This window comes from Eretmochelys imbricata, chromosome 16, assembly GCF_965152235.1.
Source record: "Eretmochelys imbricata isolate rEreImb1 chromosome 16, rEreImb1.hap1, whole genome shotgun sequence".
In the NCBI taxonomy this organism is placed as follows: domain Eukaryota; kingdom Metazoa; phylum Chordata; order Testudines; family Cheloniidae; genus Eretmochelys; species Eretmochelys imbricata.
Window position 1 is genome coordinate 18,470,704 of NC_135587.1, and position 16,140 is coordinate 18,486,843.

A 16,140-nucleotide genomic window follows, 5' to 3' on the forward strand; every position below is an offset into this window, starting at 1 on the left:
CCCACTGAAGTCACTGGGACTCTGCCCCCAACTTTTGTGACTTCCCATTCTGTGAGTACCAGGTCCCCTGAACTATTGATGCGCTTCCCTGATGGGTCCTGGCATAGCAACAACAGTGCTCTTGTTCGAAAGAGGCAGACTGCTATGCGATTGTGATTCATTCCTTTCTTTGTTCAGATACGTGATGTGAGTGCCATGAAGACAACAGTGTTTCATGGGAAACAGATGTTCTTCTGGGAATCGACGGGTAGCCGGGCTGAAATTGAATTTCATGAAGGCTTTACAGAAGATCGTGTCAGTTTCCGAGCAGTGTACTGGGTCAGAGAGCCCAGATAAATGGAAACAAGGGGCACCGCAACCAGGGAGGCAGTGGATCAATTAGAGTCAGGACACCCAGCTCTGCCACTGATTCACTGTTTGACCTTGGGCAAGTCATTTAACCTCTCTGCCGCAGTTTCCCCATCTGTTTAATTGGAATAACAATACCTGTCTCCTTCACAGGGCTGATCAGTTAATATTTGTAAAGCACGTGGAGATGCTCAAGTGAAAGGCATTATATAGATGTCAAATATTATAATTCTCTTAAAAGCTTTTTCCTGTCTCTCCCAACTAGCACTGAGACTACTTAGCTGCCTGAAACGAATGACTTGGAGACTGAAGCCCAAGTCATGACTGTGATTTAATGTCATCTTGTTAGAAGGGTCTCGTCTGCCACAGGGCCTCAGCATCCACTGATGAAGATGTAGATTAGAGCAGTTAGTAAAAGTCAGCAGCTTAACCCTTTAGCATTTTCCCTTTTGGCCAATGATACGAATGTGTGTCGCAGGCGGAGAAGCCATTCGGAATTGATGGACCTGTTACTCCTTTACACTCTGGCAGTGTACAAGGACCCTAACGTTTACAGCCACTTTACTGTCCGAATGGTGGAAAGGGGCCTTATGCATAAACGAGAACAGGGCACTACATGTCCTCTAGCAATAATAGTATTTCCCAATAATTAGGTAGAGAACTTGTCCTGCTAATGATGAATTTGGTGCCACAATATACTCTGGCCAAGAGTTCCACAGGGTAACTGTGCGTTGTGTGAAGAAATTCTTCCTTTTGTTTTAAACCTGCTGCCTGTTAATTACGTTTGGTGACCCCTGGTTTTTGTGTTATGAGAAGTAGTAAACAACACTTCCTTATTTACTTTCTCCACACCAGTCATGATTTTATAGACCTCTGTCATATCCCCCATATAATTGTCTCTTTTCCAAACTGAAAAGTCCCAGTCTTATTAACCTCTCCTCATATGGAAGCTGTTCCATACCCCTGATCATTTTTGTTGCCCTTTTCTATATCTTTTTCAAAATCATGAGTCAGGCCTCAAAAATCAAGATGTTGGCTCAAAAATCATGAGCTTTTAAAAAAACCCAAAATGGATGTTGGGTTCTTTTTCATTGCTTTCTGGTTTCTGAACCTTTAGGTGGCAGTTGGTTCATGTTTTCAAGCTTTTCTCTGCAGCCATGAGAGCCAGAAACTTTTGTAAAAAAACAGAGCTGAGATTCTAATGCACTCCCTTGATTCCAGGAGCAGGGGCCTTAAGAAAAACTCCAAATATTGTGAGATGCCTGATAGAATCGTGAGAGTTGTCAACGCCACATTTAAAAGGTGCTTTCCTCCTGTCTCAAATGTGAATGGGAAGACTTCCAGGAAGACAAGAGATTTGGAAAGCCTTGTTGAAACACACAGGAAAATCCCTTTTCACAAGAGGGGGAAACACTTTAAGAACTGCCCCATAAACTTAAATCCTAACTGAGGGACTCTCTTTCCAAATGACTGAGATTTGGCAGCTCTGGAAATCACTGAACACTAACTGCCAGAGAGAAGAGAGGTGGGGTGAAGGGTGGAGTGGGAGTTTCCCTGAATCCCTGCCAACCCAATCCCTTCTAATCAGCCTTAGCTCAGTACATTTTTTGTTTGCATATACAGACCTCCGTCATGTCTCCTACCTATTCACTTGGTCTGACAGACCTGGATCCTGCCCTCGCACACTGGCCACCTTGGCAGCATGTCCTAGTAGTTAGCGCAGGGCACTAGGAGTCAGGATTCCTGGTCCTGCTTCTGGCTTTACCACTGACATATTCTGTGTACCCTTAGGCAAGTCCGTTCACCTCTCTGATGAAGCAAAAGTGCAGAGACATGCACAAGAATGAAACACGCGAGTGGAGAAGACCGAGTTCGCCGGAGTTGTTGAACCCACATGGAAGTAGGAGCTCATGCCCGTGGGAGAGGTGTGGGGTTGGGGGGTCTGAACACAGGACGTCAAGGAACGCCTGTGTTCCCATACTGGCTATTAGAAACGAGCCCTCTGTGGTTCAGGGCGAGCTGAAAGACGCTTTTTAAACGCAAGGTAGCAGCCCGTCTGCACCCAGGCGCACCCAGGCAGCCTCACAGCCTCGCTCGCCGAGGCGCCTACACGTACACACTCCAGCGTGCACACACGCACCCCTATGGCCACCCCTGCTCAGCCAGCGGCTGCGCCTCGCTGGGGCCAGGCAGGGCCCTGCCCACTGTAGCTGTGTCATGAGAGGGTGACATCAGCGTCCTCCCTCTCGGAAGGGAGGGGACCCATCATGCAGCACGCAGGGAGCTGGGGAAACTGCTGCTGCTGGGGACAGAGGCTCTCCATTGTCAGCAAGAACAGAGCAGCTGTCAGGGGCCAGGCCGGCTCCATGGGGCGGTGGTGAGGGGCCCCGCCGCAGGACTGGGTGTCAGGAGCTGTCACTGACTCTTCTGGGTGTTTGTGTGTGGGGGGGGGGGGGAGAGGAAGGGGGGTCCCCTTCTGCTGTGGCTCAGGTGCAAAGGGGGGGCTGCCCCTAGCCCCTGAGGAGGGGCCACACAATGAGCTCCCAGGAGGATCAGTTCCAACAAGCAACCCCTGCCCCGGCTGCCTCCTCGGCGGACGATGACATGACCTGGTGGTACAAGTGGCTGTGCAGGATCGCCGGTGTCATCGGGGGCGTGTGTAAGTAGCCCTAAGGTCCTGCTTGCCGGGTGCCCCTGGAATAACCTCCAGGGATGGGCCGTCCTGGGTCAGCTGTGCTGGCCTGTGCCCGCCTGCCAGTGACTGGCGATGAAGGTCCGAGCAGCAATTATCTGTCTGTCTGTCTGATCACAGCCAGGCAAAGATCCAGAAGCACATTGTCTAGGTGCGGGAATCAGAGTGATTTTAACCGGAGCCTACGTTGTGCACGCTTTCATTGTTTAACCCGCTTGGGCCTCATTGTGAAGCACTTTGGGATCCTGGTGGAGGAACGTCATTCTCCGTATAAATTATTACGCTTGTGCCAAATTGTGACGTTTCCCCTTCAGGTGGAATGCCCTGGGAGGCAATGGAAACATTGTGAGGCCCCGATCCTGCAATGTGTAGCAGGCAGATGGATGGCACTTGGACTTGAATGGGGATCTGCTTGGGCAAAGCAATCCGCATGCAGTTTGCAGGCTCAGGGGTTGGTTCATTGTTGTTATTGACCATTCGTTGCTTATATAGATCCACTTTTTCTTTTCCTTGCTGATCTGCTGGTTTCACAGTGGTTTTGTGTACCTGTGTGTTTGCTTCTGTTATTACTAACCCCTGAATAGAGACCCCAAAAGGATAATATTGGGCCTTTTTTTTTTTTTAATAAGGGATTTTATCTTTGAAACAAACAGAAGGGAGATGGAACAAAGCAGGAGAACTGTGCTGGCTTCTTAAATACTTGCCCCTGAAATTAACAATCTCCCATGGAAAGAGTCAAGGCAGTTCCACCAGGGATCATTGGGTCATATTGGGTTGTGCTGCTCCATGGTTTGACAAGATGAATAGACCTTAAAGCCAAAGGGGACGGTTACGATCACCGCGTCTGGCCTCCTGCCTAGCGCAGGCCGGAGAATTCCACTGGCTGCCTGTTCCTGCATCAAGCCCATCACTTCTGGGGAAGTGAGAGCGTGTCTCTGAGAAAGCACCCACTTTTGATTTGTTCAGTGTGTGCTGGAACATTTTATCCATTCCCTTTCTCTGTCTCCGCCTCCTCGGTTGGCTCTTGTTCTGGTGTCGGCACGGGTGGCAGGTTTGCTTCAGTTCCTTTTGTTCGCCTGTGTAGAACGTGTTTGTTAACCTGAGGGTGTGCCGGGCTGGGGCTTCAGAACATGCTGCACAGCTGAGGCACGTTGGCAGCTGCATTCCTGGTGTGGTGAAAGGATGTAACAGAGTTGCTCCTACTGGGTGAAATTCACCTGAGTGCACAGCGCTTCTTGCAAGGCCCTCTGTACCTTGCATACAGTCAGGACATTTGCTGAAGAGTCTCCCCAGGGCTGGGAGGAGGAATCTACCTCACAGGTTGTGAGTGCTGCGAGAGCTACCTGGAGACTTCCACTCCAGCCTCTGTAGTTTCAGTGCAGCATACAGTCCTTGGCGAGCTGGGGTTTTTAGCAAGGGATGGTTGGGGGCCACAGAAATGCTCTGGGCTGAGGGTGCAGAGCTGAAGGGGACAGCTGGTATGTGCCACGGACAGCATTGCCAACTTCAAGCTTTAAAAAATCACCATTGTGCTTTAAAAGTCATGAAATTGGGGAAAAAAAGACATTTGGGTTCTTTTTCTTTACCTTCTGGCTTCTGAGCATTTAGGGCACACTCGGGTCACATTTCCAGCTTTTCTCTGCAAACAGGAGCACTCGAAATGTACTTGGTTTAAAAACATGAAAGCTGAGAGTCTCACCTATTCACATGATTCCAGGTGCTGGGGCTGTCCGACAAATGTCAGATTTGGCAAGAGTTGTGGTCAGCCTCTTGTGATCAGTAACAGTATTGCAAACAAACCAGGAAGGCTGGAAAATCCGTGTATACACCTGGTAGTTTCTTCTCCTTGTGATTTTGCCAAGCAGGGAAAAAATATGCCGAGCGACTCTTGGGCAAGTAAGGTTAATGATAGGTAACCGAAGGGACAATTCTCTGAATCCCAAAGTTCTCTGAATCCCAATGCCAAAGTTAATGGCAGGTAACAGAAGGGACAATTCTCTGAATCTCACATACTAACAACAATGTCTTTTCAAAGAGCTTCATATCAGGGAAGCAAAATAACAGAAGGCAGTTTTCCAGAGTGCAGGGAGACAACACAATTTGCTACAAGATTCTAGCCTTTGTGGGTCACTAAGAAATGGAACCAATTTATTCGTATTTTAGTTGATTGTATCCAGGCTGCTAAAAGGAGAGTTTGTTCATACAATGCCAGATTCATTCAAATGCAAAAGGGGTTTGTATTGTAATGGTTTCAAATGCTAGCATAAGGAGATTCAGCCCCAGTGAAGCTGTGACTGCTGATACCTCAACTTGGCCCAAAATGTATTAGAGACAGAACTGTCTGTTGGTTGGAGCAGGTGACTGGGGCTCAGGAAAGATGTGGACAAATTGGAGAGAGTCCAGAGAAAAGCAACAAAAATGATGAAAGGTCTAGAAAACATGACCTATGAGAGAAGATTGGAAATATGGGGTTTGTTTAGTTTGGAGAAGAGAAGACTGAGAGGGGACGTAATGATAGTTTTCAAGACCATAAAAGGTTGTTACAAGGAAGAGGGAGAAAATTGTTCTCCGTAACCTCTGAGGATAGGACAAGAAGCAATGGGCTTAAATTGCAGCAAGGGTAGTTTAGGTTGGACATTAGGAAAAGGTTCCTAACTGTCAGGATGGTTAGGCACTGGAATAATTGCCTAAGGAGGTTGTGGAATCTCCATCATTGGAGATTTTTAAGAGCAGGTTGGACAAACACCTGTCAGGGATGGTCTAGATAATACTTAGTTCTGCCATGAGTGCAGGGGACTGGACTAGATGACCTTTCGAGGACCCTTCCGGTCCTATGATTCTATGAATTATAGAGGAGTGAATTCTTCTGCTAAGAGTTCATTTTAGCTCCACGTTCTCTGGATGCTCCTTTTCCATTCAGCAAATTAGTTAATTGACTAAGCACCAGACCTGTCCGTCTTCCACACCACAAATCCCAGCAGACGTTTTCATAATTGAAAAGCTCTCCGTGGCCTAGAACTGGAAAAGAAATCTCGGCTGACAGCTCTTTGTTCCCCCTTGGCATCAACAAGAGTGAAAGAACAGTTTGGTCACGGGTGCTGGTACACTGAGGGCTAAAACAACCTCTTGCTTAGCTGAGAGTCGTACAGAGGCATTCTGCAGTCAGGTTTGTTTTGGGGGTGGGTCCTCATAACAAAGAACTCCCAAATCATAATTGTTTTTTAAATGTATTCCAAGAAGTTATTAGCCCTGGTGTCTAGGCCAAATTTGTGCTCGGATTATAGCATTCTGCCCTCTAAATTCTCTCTGTGCTTTCAGCTGAATGTGGGAGCTTTCTAAATTTCCTGTCCTACACTGTTGTAGTGTTGCTGTGAGTGGTGAATATCAGCTGCTGTGTTCCACTCCAGAGGAAGCTGTGTTTCCGTGGTGGGTGAAGTGATCCCTGTATATAACTGGTCTATCGGTTTGAAAGTGCTTTCGGATGACAGATGCTATGTGGCTGTTAAGTGGTTCCTACTTACGATAATCATGCACTTTCTTGTGGGCAGCGTGAGTGCCTGAAGCTCTGGGTTTAACTGCCCACCTCCCCTGCTCACAATCTGGTGCTTTTATCTGCTAAGATGTATCAAGGACAAGCAGTAGAGCTGTCTATGCCCTGTCCTTGTGCCAGCAGCTGGTTCCACTAGCCCTGCCTGGAGCTCTGGTTGCAGTGGGAGCGCACACATGTCTCATCAGCAGATAGTTTAGGAAGGTTAGAATAAGTCATCTCCTGAACCCTGAGGGCTGTTTCCATTTCCTGTTAGTGCATGTATCCTTAGGGGATAGGGCACTGGACTGAGCCTCAGAAGACCCGGGTGCTGGACTGGGCTCTGCCACTGGTTTGTTGAGTGACCTTGGGAAGTCACTCCACTGCTCTGCGCCTCAGTTTCCCCATCTGTGAAATGGGGATAATGATACCTCCATTGTAAAGCAGCACTAGATAAGAGTTGTTATTATTTCTCTTTTGACTTTTCTTCTCCCCGGCTGACCTCTCTCACTGAGTCTTCATTATCTTTGGAATGTGTTAGTCTCCTTGAAATACCCCTAACGGACCCTTTTAGAAAATCGTACTGCTTAGTGTTTCCCAAAGGGTGGGCTCCAACGGCAGATCACAGGAAGTCCTGAGTTCTCAGTGTGATACTGACTCACTGGGTGAGTTTGGGCAAGTCAATTTGCCATCCTGTGCCTCAGTTTCCCCATATGTGGAAGGTGCTAATTATACTGGGTTGTGAGGGTTCATTAATGACTGCTTTAAAAACTCCCCCACATTGCTCTCTGTTTTCTAAGATGAGGTACAACCACACGAGACACACCACAGGCAGGGCAATGACCCCTGTGGACTCTCACCTATGGAAATCCTTAACGCTGAGTAGGTCACAGCTTTCAAATACAGAGAGACGCCAAAAGAAAAGGAGGACTTGTGGCACCTTAGAGACTAACCAATTTATCTGAGCATAAGCTTTCGTGAGCCACAGCTCACTTCATCGGATGCATAAAGTGGAAAATACAGTGAGGAGATTTATATACACAGAGACCATGAAAAAATGTGTGTTTATCATATACATTGTAAGGAGAGTGATCACTTAAGATGAGCTATTACCAGCAGGAGAATGGGGTGGGGGGAGAGAAAACCTTTTGAAGTGATAATCAAGGTGGGCCGTTTCCAGCACATTTCCAGGAGTTAACAAGAACGTCTGAGGAACAGTTGGGGCGGGGGGGGGGAGGGAGGAATAAACAAGGGGAAATAGTTTTACTTTGTATAATGACTTAACCACTCCCAGTCTCTATTCAAGCCTAAGTTAATTGTATCCAATTTGCAAATTAATTCCAATTCAGCAGTCTCTCCTTGGACTCTGTTTTTGAAGTTTTTTTGTTGAAGAATAGTCACTTTTAGGTCAGAAATCGAGTGACCAGAGAGATTGAAGTGTTCTCCGACTGGTTTTTGAATGTTATAATTCTTGACATCTGATTTGTGTCCATTTATTCTTTTACGTAGAGACTGTCCAGTTTGACCAGTGTACATGGCAGAGGGGCATTGCTGGCACATGATGGCATATATCACATTGGTTAAATGTGCAGGTGAACGAGCCCCTGATAGTGTGGCTGATGTGATTAGGCCCTGTGATGGTGTCCCCTGAATAGATATGTGGGCACAGTTGGCACCGGGCTTTGTTGCAAGGATAGGTTCCTGGGTTAGTGGTTCTGTTGTGTGGTGTGTGGTTGCTGTGAGGGACACCAGTCATTTGCATTGCATGGGCTACAAAAACCAGCAGCCTCTATACTAACCTTTAGAGACCCTATTTTAGCTGGAGTTTTGTTTAGTGTCATTATTTCTTATTGAGCCAGCCGCTGATTCTGTCCTACACTCAGGCCATGCAGCCCCTCCTCCACACCTGGGCTCTGGTTACCCTGGGCATAAAGGTAGCCTCTTATTGTTAATTGAGGAGACTGACTGTATCAAATGCAGGTGACATTTTGCAAGTTTAATGAGCTACTAGGTAAATGCATGCACTGCGGGCTCACAAACTGCCCGCTGGCTCCTTTTCTTGCATTACATACTCAAGGCCTCGTGGGTTATTCTGAGGCTTGTTTTGTCAAACAACTGCTTCCATATCTGCAGAAAGAGGGCCAGGTTCCACTCATGTCTGTCCAGAGTATCTCCGGATAAGTCCCTACGACTCCAGAGGAGTCACTCTGAATTTACAGCGCTGTAGATGAGAGAGGAATTTGGCCCATTTGTCAGTTCTTGTTTCTGCCTTCAGTTTGTTGCAGACTGCAGCTATTTTTTCATTTCAAAGTAGCTTGTTGTTTACCTCGGGGCCAGTTACACATGACTCGAGATTCTTCAGCAAATAAAAACAGAGGCTCCCTTAAAATGACTTAATTTAAAAGCAAACACACTGGGGTTCTGTGTAACCCTGAACGTCCATAGAAACACAAGCCTGAAGGACGAGTGTCCTAAGCCAAAGGCACCCCGTGTTCTTGTCTTAGCCAAATTGGGAGCAGAGCCTATCTCCTACATCCCAATCATTCTGGCCATTATCTCTCCCCTTCAGTGTGGATTGGTATACGTAGTTGTTATTCATATCATAGTAGTGGCTACAGGTGGCAATTGAAATCAGGGCCCTATTGTGCTAGATGTTGTACATACAAGTAATGGGAGATAATCCCTGACCTAGGGAGTTTAATACAGACTGAAGAGGGAAAGCACAGGTGCAGAGACTTGCCCAAGGTCACGCAGCAGGTCAGTGACCGAACCAGGATTCGAACCCAGATCTCCTACCTGCTAGGTTAGTGCTCTGTCCACTAGATCACACTGCCACCTCTGTGTGCTTCATGGTTTATTTTTCACATGAATTAAAATCAATCTCTTTGCTTTTAAGCTTGTGCACTTGCCGGCCTTTGGAACTGCGTGACCATCAACCCCCTGAACATAGCGGCTGGGGTGTGGATGATGTAAGTACGCTTGTTCTTCCCTCTTTGCCCCAGCGCTGCTGGTCTCCACTTTTGAATCACCATTTAGCAGCGGCAGGCGGTAGAGCTGCGTTTTGTGGGCAAATAACTCTGCGCTCGCATTTTGTAATGGCTGCCTACCGCTGCAAGAGATCACTGTCTGTCTCATGGGACGTGAGGGTCTCGCCCTCACTGATGTGTGAGGCAGCTGGGGTTAGCCTTGTGTACTGATCTTCCCCGGTCTTGCCGTCTGCCACTATCCGGAGACTCTTTTCCAGAATAAAACGGGCATCCTGCATGCAAATAAGTGGGGTCCCTTCCTGAAGCGCCATCGGCTGCAGATGTCATACAGGCTTCTATGTCTGCCGCCACAAAGCTTGTGCGCAAACCCTGGTGATCACCAGCAAGGCTTCGGGCCAGATATGGCTTGAAGTAGCTGCCCTGGTGACCTAAACTGCCCAAGTGATACGTGGGGAGTAGGCAGTAAAGCAGTGTAACCTGCCACTCATGGAGGGGATGTGCAGCAGGAGATTAACAGGAGAGTGTAAGGTCAAGTGTGTGCGGATTGGGCCTTTTCACCCAGTTTGGACCAACCTATGCTCTACATGTAACTTACGCCCCCATTTACATTGCTGCTGAGCTAGGCTTTCAGGGCATGAATCTCGGTTGTGCTAGAGTCTCATGCTCCATGCAACTGAGGGGTGGCGTTGTCTCTAACTTACCCTGCCTAGCTTGTTCTCCAGGGTCATCCCCCTTCCTCAGGATTGCTGGAGCGCACTACACTGGCTCCATGCCACCCTGGGGGTCCCTGTCTGAAAGGGGGAGTCCCACGTGGCCAGTTCAACGGGACTGTCGGCCACTGGAGCGGAAGAGGAGGCAGAATCTGGCCCCATGTAATAAAATCTCTCTGACTGTTAAGAATCGGAGCTGTTCGGCTCATTGACGGATGTGTGAATGGGACCCCGACTGGGAGACTCGAGTTCCCTCTCCGGAGCATGCTGATGGCTTAACCCTCTTTTGCTTTGTTTTGAAGGTTAAATGCCTTTATCCTGTTCCTGTGCGAAGCTCCATTCTGTTGCCAGTTTATCGAATTTGCAAACACGGTGTCTACGCGGGCGGATAAACTGCGGCCCTGGCAAAAAGCTGCCTTCTACTGTGGGTAAGGACTGATGGCTGGCTCCAGCTGTGGGCCGGAGAGGGGGCAGGCAAAAGCGAGGCTGGCAGAGGGGTTGGATGGGCGGTTTAGTGGGCTTTGGCCCTGATTGGTGGGTTTGGTGGCCTGTGATATACGGACGAGAGGATCTGGTGGTCCCTTTCGGCCTTGAACGCTAGGGATACGTCTACACTGCCCCTGGAAGCAGCCTCCCGGCCCAGGCAGACAGACTTGTGCTAGCTTCTCTCGAACTACCATGCTAAGAAGAGCAGTGTAGAGGTTGCAGCCCTGCCAACGGCTCAGGCTAGCCACCTGAGTTTGGACCCAGGGGGTCACGCAGGCTTGGACTTGGGTGGCTAGCCAGAGCCATTGTCCCTATTGTGCTGGGTGTTGGACAGAACCAGGAAAAAGAAAAGGAGGACTTGTGGCACCTTAGAGACTAACCAATTTATCTGAGCATGAGCTTTCGTGAGCTACAGCTCACTTCATCGGATGTGAACCAGGAAATAGACCATCCCTGCCCTGGAGGATTTGAAATTACACCAGTCTCAGGGAGGTCATAATCAGGTCCTTGAGCTTTTCAGTCTGTGAACCTCAGGCACATTAAGGGCAAAGCCCTGAGGAAGGGGCTCCGCATAGCCGCGCCAGCCCAGGGAAGGGACTGTGCTCCCAATTTCGGCCCTGCTTTCCCCTTGCTTCCAGAGGGAAATAGTCTGAGCAGCAGCTGATCGCTGCCCACCCTGTGCCAGCCCAGCTGCACTGGCTGGCCTGTGGGTGGAGGAGCCAGGGTTCAGCCCAACCCTGTGAGGAGGGTGCTGTGCTGGATTCAGCAGGAATCAAGGCAGAATCTGGCCCTTAGCGGAGAGGTCAGTCCAGGCGTCACAGAGAGCACGTGCATTGCTTCCAGGGAATGGAAGAGAGCAGCCACTCCCAGCTGGTAGGAACTGGGGCCTGCATTGGGTAGGGGTCTACTGAAATCACGGAGAAATCACAGTTTTCATGGGTTGGCCATGGCATAAATAGCAAATTTCACGGATATGGTACTCAAAAAAAGTGTGATTTCTTCGCAGCGTTTCTCAAACTAGGGGCCCGGACCCAAAACGGGGGTCACAAGCCTGTTGGGGGTTGCGGTATTGCCACCCTCACTTTTCCACTGCTCCTGGTGGGTGGCATTGACTTCAGAGCTGGGCACCGGGCAGCAGCCGCCACTTGCTGCTCTGCCTTCCCAGCTGAGCGGCTGGAGACCAGATTTCACGGGGGGAGACCAGATTTCACGGTCCATGACATGATTTTCATGGCTGTGAATTTAGTAGACCCCTGATTATGGGTCTGAGTTTGAATCTTCGCGTGAGCCATAGGCTTAAAGCGTGAATAAGAGAATAAAATTGAAAGAAGACTTGTCTGGGTTAAAGGTGCAGTGACCCTGGAAATATCAGCTCTATCTTATGTAAGGCTTAGGAACTAGAGAAAGCATGATTCATTGGACATCGTGTGCAGGGTGTAGCCCTTAGCCTGCCTTTTCTGTCTTTGGTGAAGGTCCAGTAACCGGCAGTACTTAACTTGTTTGCTGTAGTGTAGAAGAAGTTAGGCTTTCAGAAGTTTGTTTGTCAGAGCTTTTTCCTTAGCCCTTTGGAGTTACACCATGACAGGCAGGAGCCTCCCGGGCCTGGATCTGATGTGAGTATTTTGGGCGGTACTCGTAGCTGTGTTGCTGTTGGGATATAGAAGACAAGTGTGCACTGACGTTGTGGGTGAAGTTAACACTAAGTGGCCTTTGAACTAATAAAGAAATATGTGTGTGTGCTAACTGAGTCATGGGAACTCTGAGTAAACTTCCAAGGGAAGTAATTTCCAACAGGGGCATACAGGGGAACCCCATGGGGATTGTTTCGTGGCTGACGTTGTTTCTCTCCCCCAGGATGGCTGTGTTTCCAGTCATTCTCAGTCTGACGCTGACCACGTTACTGGGAAATGCTATTGCTTTTGCAACAGGAGTGCTGTACGGCTTGTCGGCGCTTGGCAAAAAGTAAGGAAGAAAGCGCTTTATTTCACATGCAGTACAGCGGTGAGGCTGGCCCTGCGACCCTGGCTCTCTGCAGCAGAGCCGTTTGGTCTTCAGCGGGGCTGGTGGGAGGCTGGGCAGTCAGTGTGGTGAGACTGCGGCCTGCGTGGCTGGTATTTAAATATACCTACAGCAGTCGAGGTTCATGCAAACAGTTTGTGTGGCAGGATTTGGGGGCTAAGAGTGTTTCATGGAGAGCATATCTTTAGAAAGTGAACATCTTTCTGAGCACACTAGGAGAGCCAGGGTCAGAGCATCCTTGTAATGGGGTGCATTCACTGCTGGGGCGCCTCTTTGGGGCTGGGAATTAGTTCTCGCTGCATCTGGTGCCATTTTCCATAGGTTTCTCGCACTGTTGCCTCTCTCTCTCTCTCTGCGACTTGGGGTGCTCCCTCTTCGTGACTCAGCCCTCTGGTCGGATCACGATTTAGTCCTCCCCTTCCAGGGGTCAAAGTCCCACTGGACAGGCTGTCTGTGTGCCATGTCAGGCAGTCTTCCAGTCCAAGCCCAGGCCCAGTGGCTCGTAGGGGAACTGCCTGCTACTTTTGAGTTCCAGCCCAGGGACTCTGTTTTTTGCAACCATGGTCTGCTCAAACTCAGACGGTTCCTGTTTCCCTGAGCTCCTTCCTCCCTCACTTCTCTGTCTCCGGGCCCACCTCTGGGTTTGCCAGCTTGAGCTTCCTACACTCCCTGTGGCTCCTTGCCAGTCTCTGTAGTCCAGTGTGGGATCCCAGGGCTTACTTTCCCCCCACGACGCCTCCTTGTCCCTAGACAACTCCCATTCTCTGTAGGGAGTGACTGCACAGCTGCTCCCTGCAGCCTCCTCTTGCGCTCAACTTCCTGGCTTTGTAAAAGCCTAGCCGGGCTTCATCTTCAGCTAGGCTTTGTCCAGCCCTGGCGCTCCTCCTGGTGCAGCTTACAATGTTAATTGGCCCTTTTTAACCTTCTCAGGCCTTGTGTGGGGTGGACACCCCTGTCACAGCCCTAAATTCACATGGTGGGAGCTTTCAATATACCAATAAAGAATTTTCCCAGCATGTAAAGGGACCTTTTCAGGTTTGGAATCTTGTGGGTGTGTTTAAAAATCTCCTTGCCTCACCATGTTTTATATTATTAAAGCAGAATTTTGCCACTCTGATTTTCTTTTATGCTGTTCGTTTGCTTTCTGCAACCCAAAGGAAATTCCCGTTAGCTTCACTTTAACATTTCTGGTTAGTTTCATTTTCTAGTGCTAAGCCGGCATTTGGGCTGCAAACGCTGCTGCAGAACATTTACAACCCCATGTGAAAACACATTTTCACTGGCATTAAATGAAAATCACAGCTGAGAGCAGTTCTCAGGGGCCCAGGCTCTATAAATCTTTGCCTTTTGTTGTTTGCAAAACTTCAGTTGTGGAGTTAAATTGCCCTGCCTGAGATGACGGCAAATCCCAGCCCAAAAGCCAGATCTATTCAGATGGGGTTAGATTCTGCAACTGATCAGGTCAGTAGTAAAACCCCACCCACTGATTCCAGTGGGAGCAGACCCAAACGCCTAAGGAGCCAGTAACAGGCTGTTCCTTTCATTCCCAAGTCCTCCTCACCTGCCTGTCGTTCCATGTTGACTGTTGAGTTTTTCACTGTAGTTATTATTTACTCTTTGGACTCCGGTAGCACCAAGAGGCCACACTCTGGATCAGGGCTGCCTTGTGCTAGGCACTGCACACACATAGAGGACAGTCTTGCCTCCAAATAGCTCATCTTCTAATGCTGTCCCTTCTCTCTGCAGAGGGGATGCCATTTCCTATGCAAGAATCCAGCAACAGCAGAAGCAAGCGGATGAGGAGAAGCTAACGGGGACTCTGGAGGGGCAGGCACTGTAGAATTCCCTCCTGGGTAAACCTCCTGTGGAACCACTTCCTGCCGACACTGAGACTTTAAAAACACAGTGGAAATCCATTCTGACGTGAATCTGATCACTCTTCTATCAATTCCTTGGTGAACTTTCCAAACACTGCAGCAACTAGAATTCCAAGGGGCAGGAGGTGGCATCTTGCCTTCCAAAATAACCTTGAAAGAGCCTCAGATGGAGGCGTCTCAGTCTGTGAGTATTGCACATTGCAACTGGAAGACGCAGGTTTCACTGGGAAGAAGCCTCCTGTGTGATTAGCTGCCCTGCCCAGCCCAGGTTATACCCAGCACCAAAGATCTGAAAATCCCTTTTTGCCACCAGGTGCGTGACTTAAATCTCAGCTGACTCTTCAAGTGCTGCTCGACAAAGCCGATAGCATGTACCCATTCCTCAGCAAGGTCCCTGGTTCACCATGGGGGATCGTGATGTACAGTGGGGTTTTTGCTGGAGAACATGTAGCGGGCCACGATTTCACTTGGGGGCTAGTCTGGGAATTGCCTGAGAAGAGATGGAAGACGTACCAATCACGGAAGCTCAGGAGCCCTGCAATACGGATACCTGGCTTCTGAAAGATGAATTAGGAACACTGGGCAAGCTCTTACCCTCCCAACTGAGATGCTTTCCCCCCTTTCCAGAGTGCACTATGGGGCCAGTTCCTGGTCCCACTGAAGTGATTGGGAGGTTGCCCATTGGCTCCGACAGGGTTAAAGTCTGGCTTTTTGTGCATTACAAGTCTTTAGTGGTGCTCTGTGGTACAAATTTTTAAGGGTGTACTATGCTAATCTAGGGTTTAACGATATACAACAATGCAGATGCCTGAATGGATTGTGTTAGGAACTAATTGGTGTTGCTTTATTTTAGGATTTTAGATTAGGGGCAGTTAGGTCAGGAATTACTGCTGTTTAGCAAAACACCTTTGAGAGCACAAAAGTAACTTAAGACAATAACAGACCTGCCAGAGACCTGATCGAAAGCCCACAGAAGTTAATGGAGACACTCTCGCAATCTTGAATGGATTTTGGATCAGGTCTTAATGCGTGTAAAGCACAACCTCCACATCCCTCTGAGTATAGCTGCAGGCAGCAGCTGCATTGTACAGAGGTCTTGAACCAGATCAGCTCCTCAGTTTGTCTCCGTAGGGATTTTTTTTTTCTCCTGTTACCACTCACCCTTTCACTGGAGGAAAAGGGGAGTAAGAATTTCTTTCCCTCATCAGAAATGAGGGTAACATTCCTTGAGCTGAGCAGGATTTTGCTAGTCCTGCCCATTTAAACTGTGACTTACGTTAACTGGTATGAAGGAAGGTCCCTTGCTCAGGTGCCCAGATTCTGATTTGGAATCTTAAACCTCCTTAGGTGCTCTTGCTCCTACTGCCTCTCCACGCAGAGTCGGTACCTATGGATGTGGGACATATTCTTTTTTTCTGTCCCGCAACAATATTAGCATTTAGGCTCATGCCAAAAAGCAGGTGGCTTTCAGCCACCCATATTGTTGCTGCGTGGG

At 48.8% G+C, this 16,140-nt stretch overlaps 2 protein-coding genes across 2 annotated transcripts in view; both read left to right on the forward strand.

Moving 5' to 3' along the window:
* The window catches only part of ADAMTS13 (ADAM metallopeptidase with thrombospondin type 1 motif 13), a 28,661-nt gene extending 27,594 nt beyond the window's left edge, over positions 1-1,067 (forward strand). The window contains exon 33 of the mRNA XM_077835953.1: positions 178-1,067. Within this exon, the coding sequence (XP_077692079.1) occupies positions 178-336 (159 nt within the window). The 3' untranslated portion in view covers positions 337-1,067. The remainder of the gene's footprint in view (positions 1-177) is intronic.
* Positions 1,068-2,883: 1,816 nt separating this feature from the next.
* CACFD1 (calcium channel flower domain containing 1) lies at positions 2,884-14,737 on the forward strand. Its single transcript, XM_077836130.1, has 5 exons — positions 2,884-3,007; positions 9,463-9,535; positions 10,566-10,691; positions 12,604-12,711; positions 14,515-14,737. Exons 1-5 carry the CDS (start codon positions 2,884-2,886, stop codon positions 14,606-14,608), a joined length of 525 nt encoding a protein of 174 aa, XP_077692256.1. The 3' UTR covers positions 14,609-14,737.
* Positions 14,738-16,140: the final 1,403 nt, after the last annotated feature.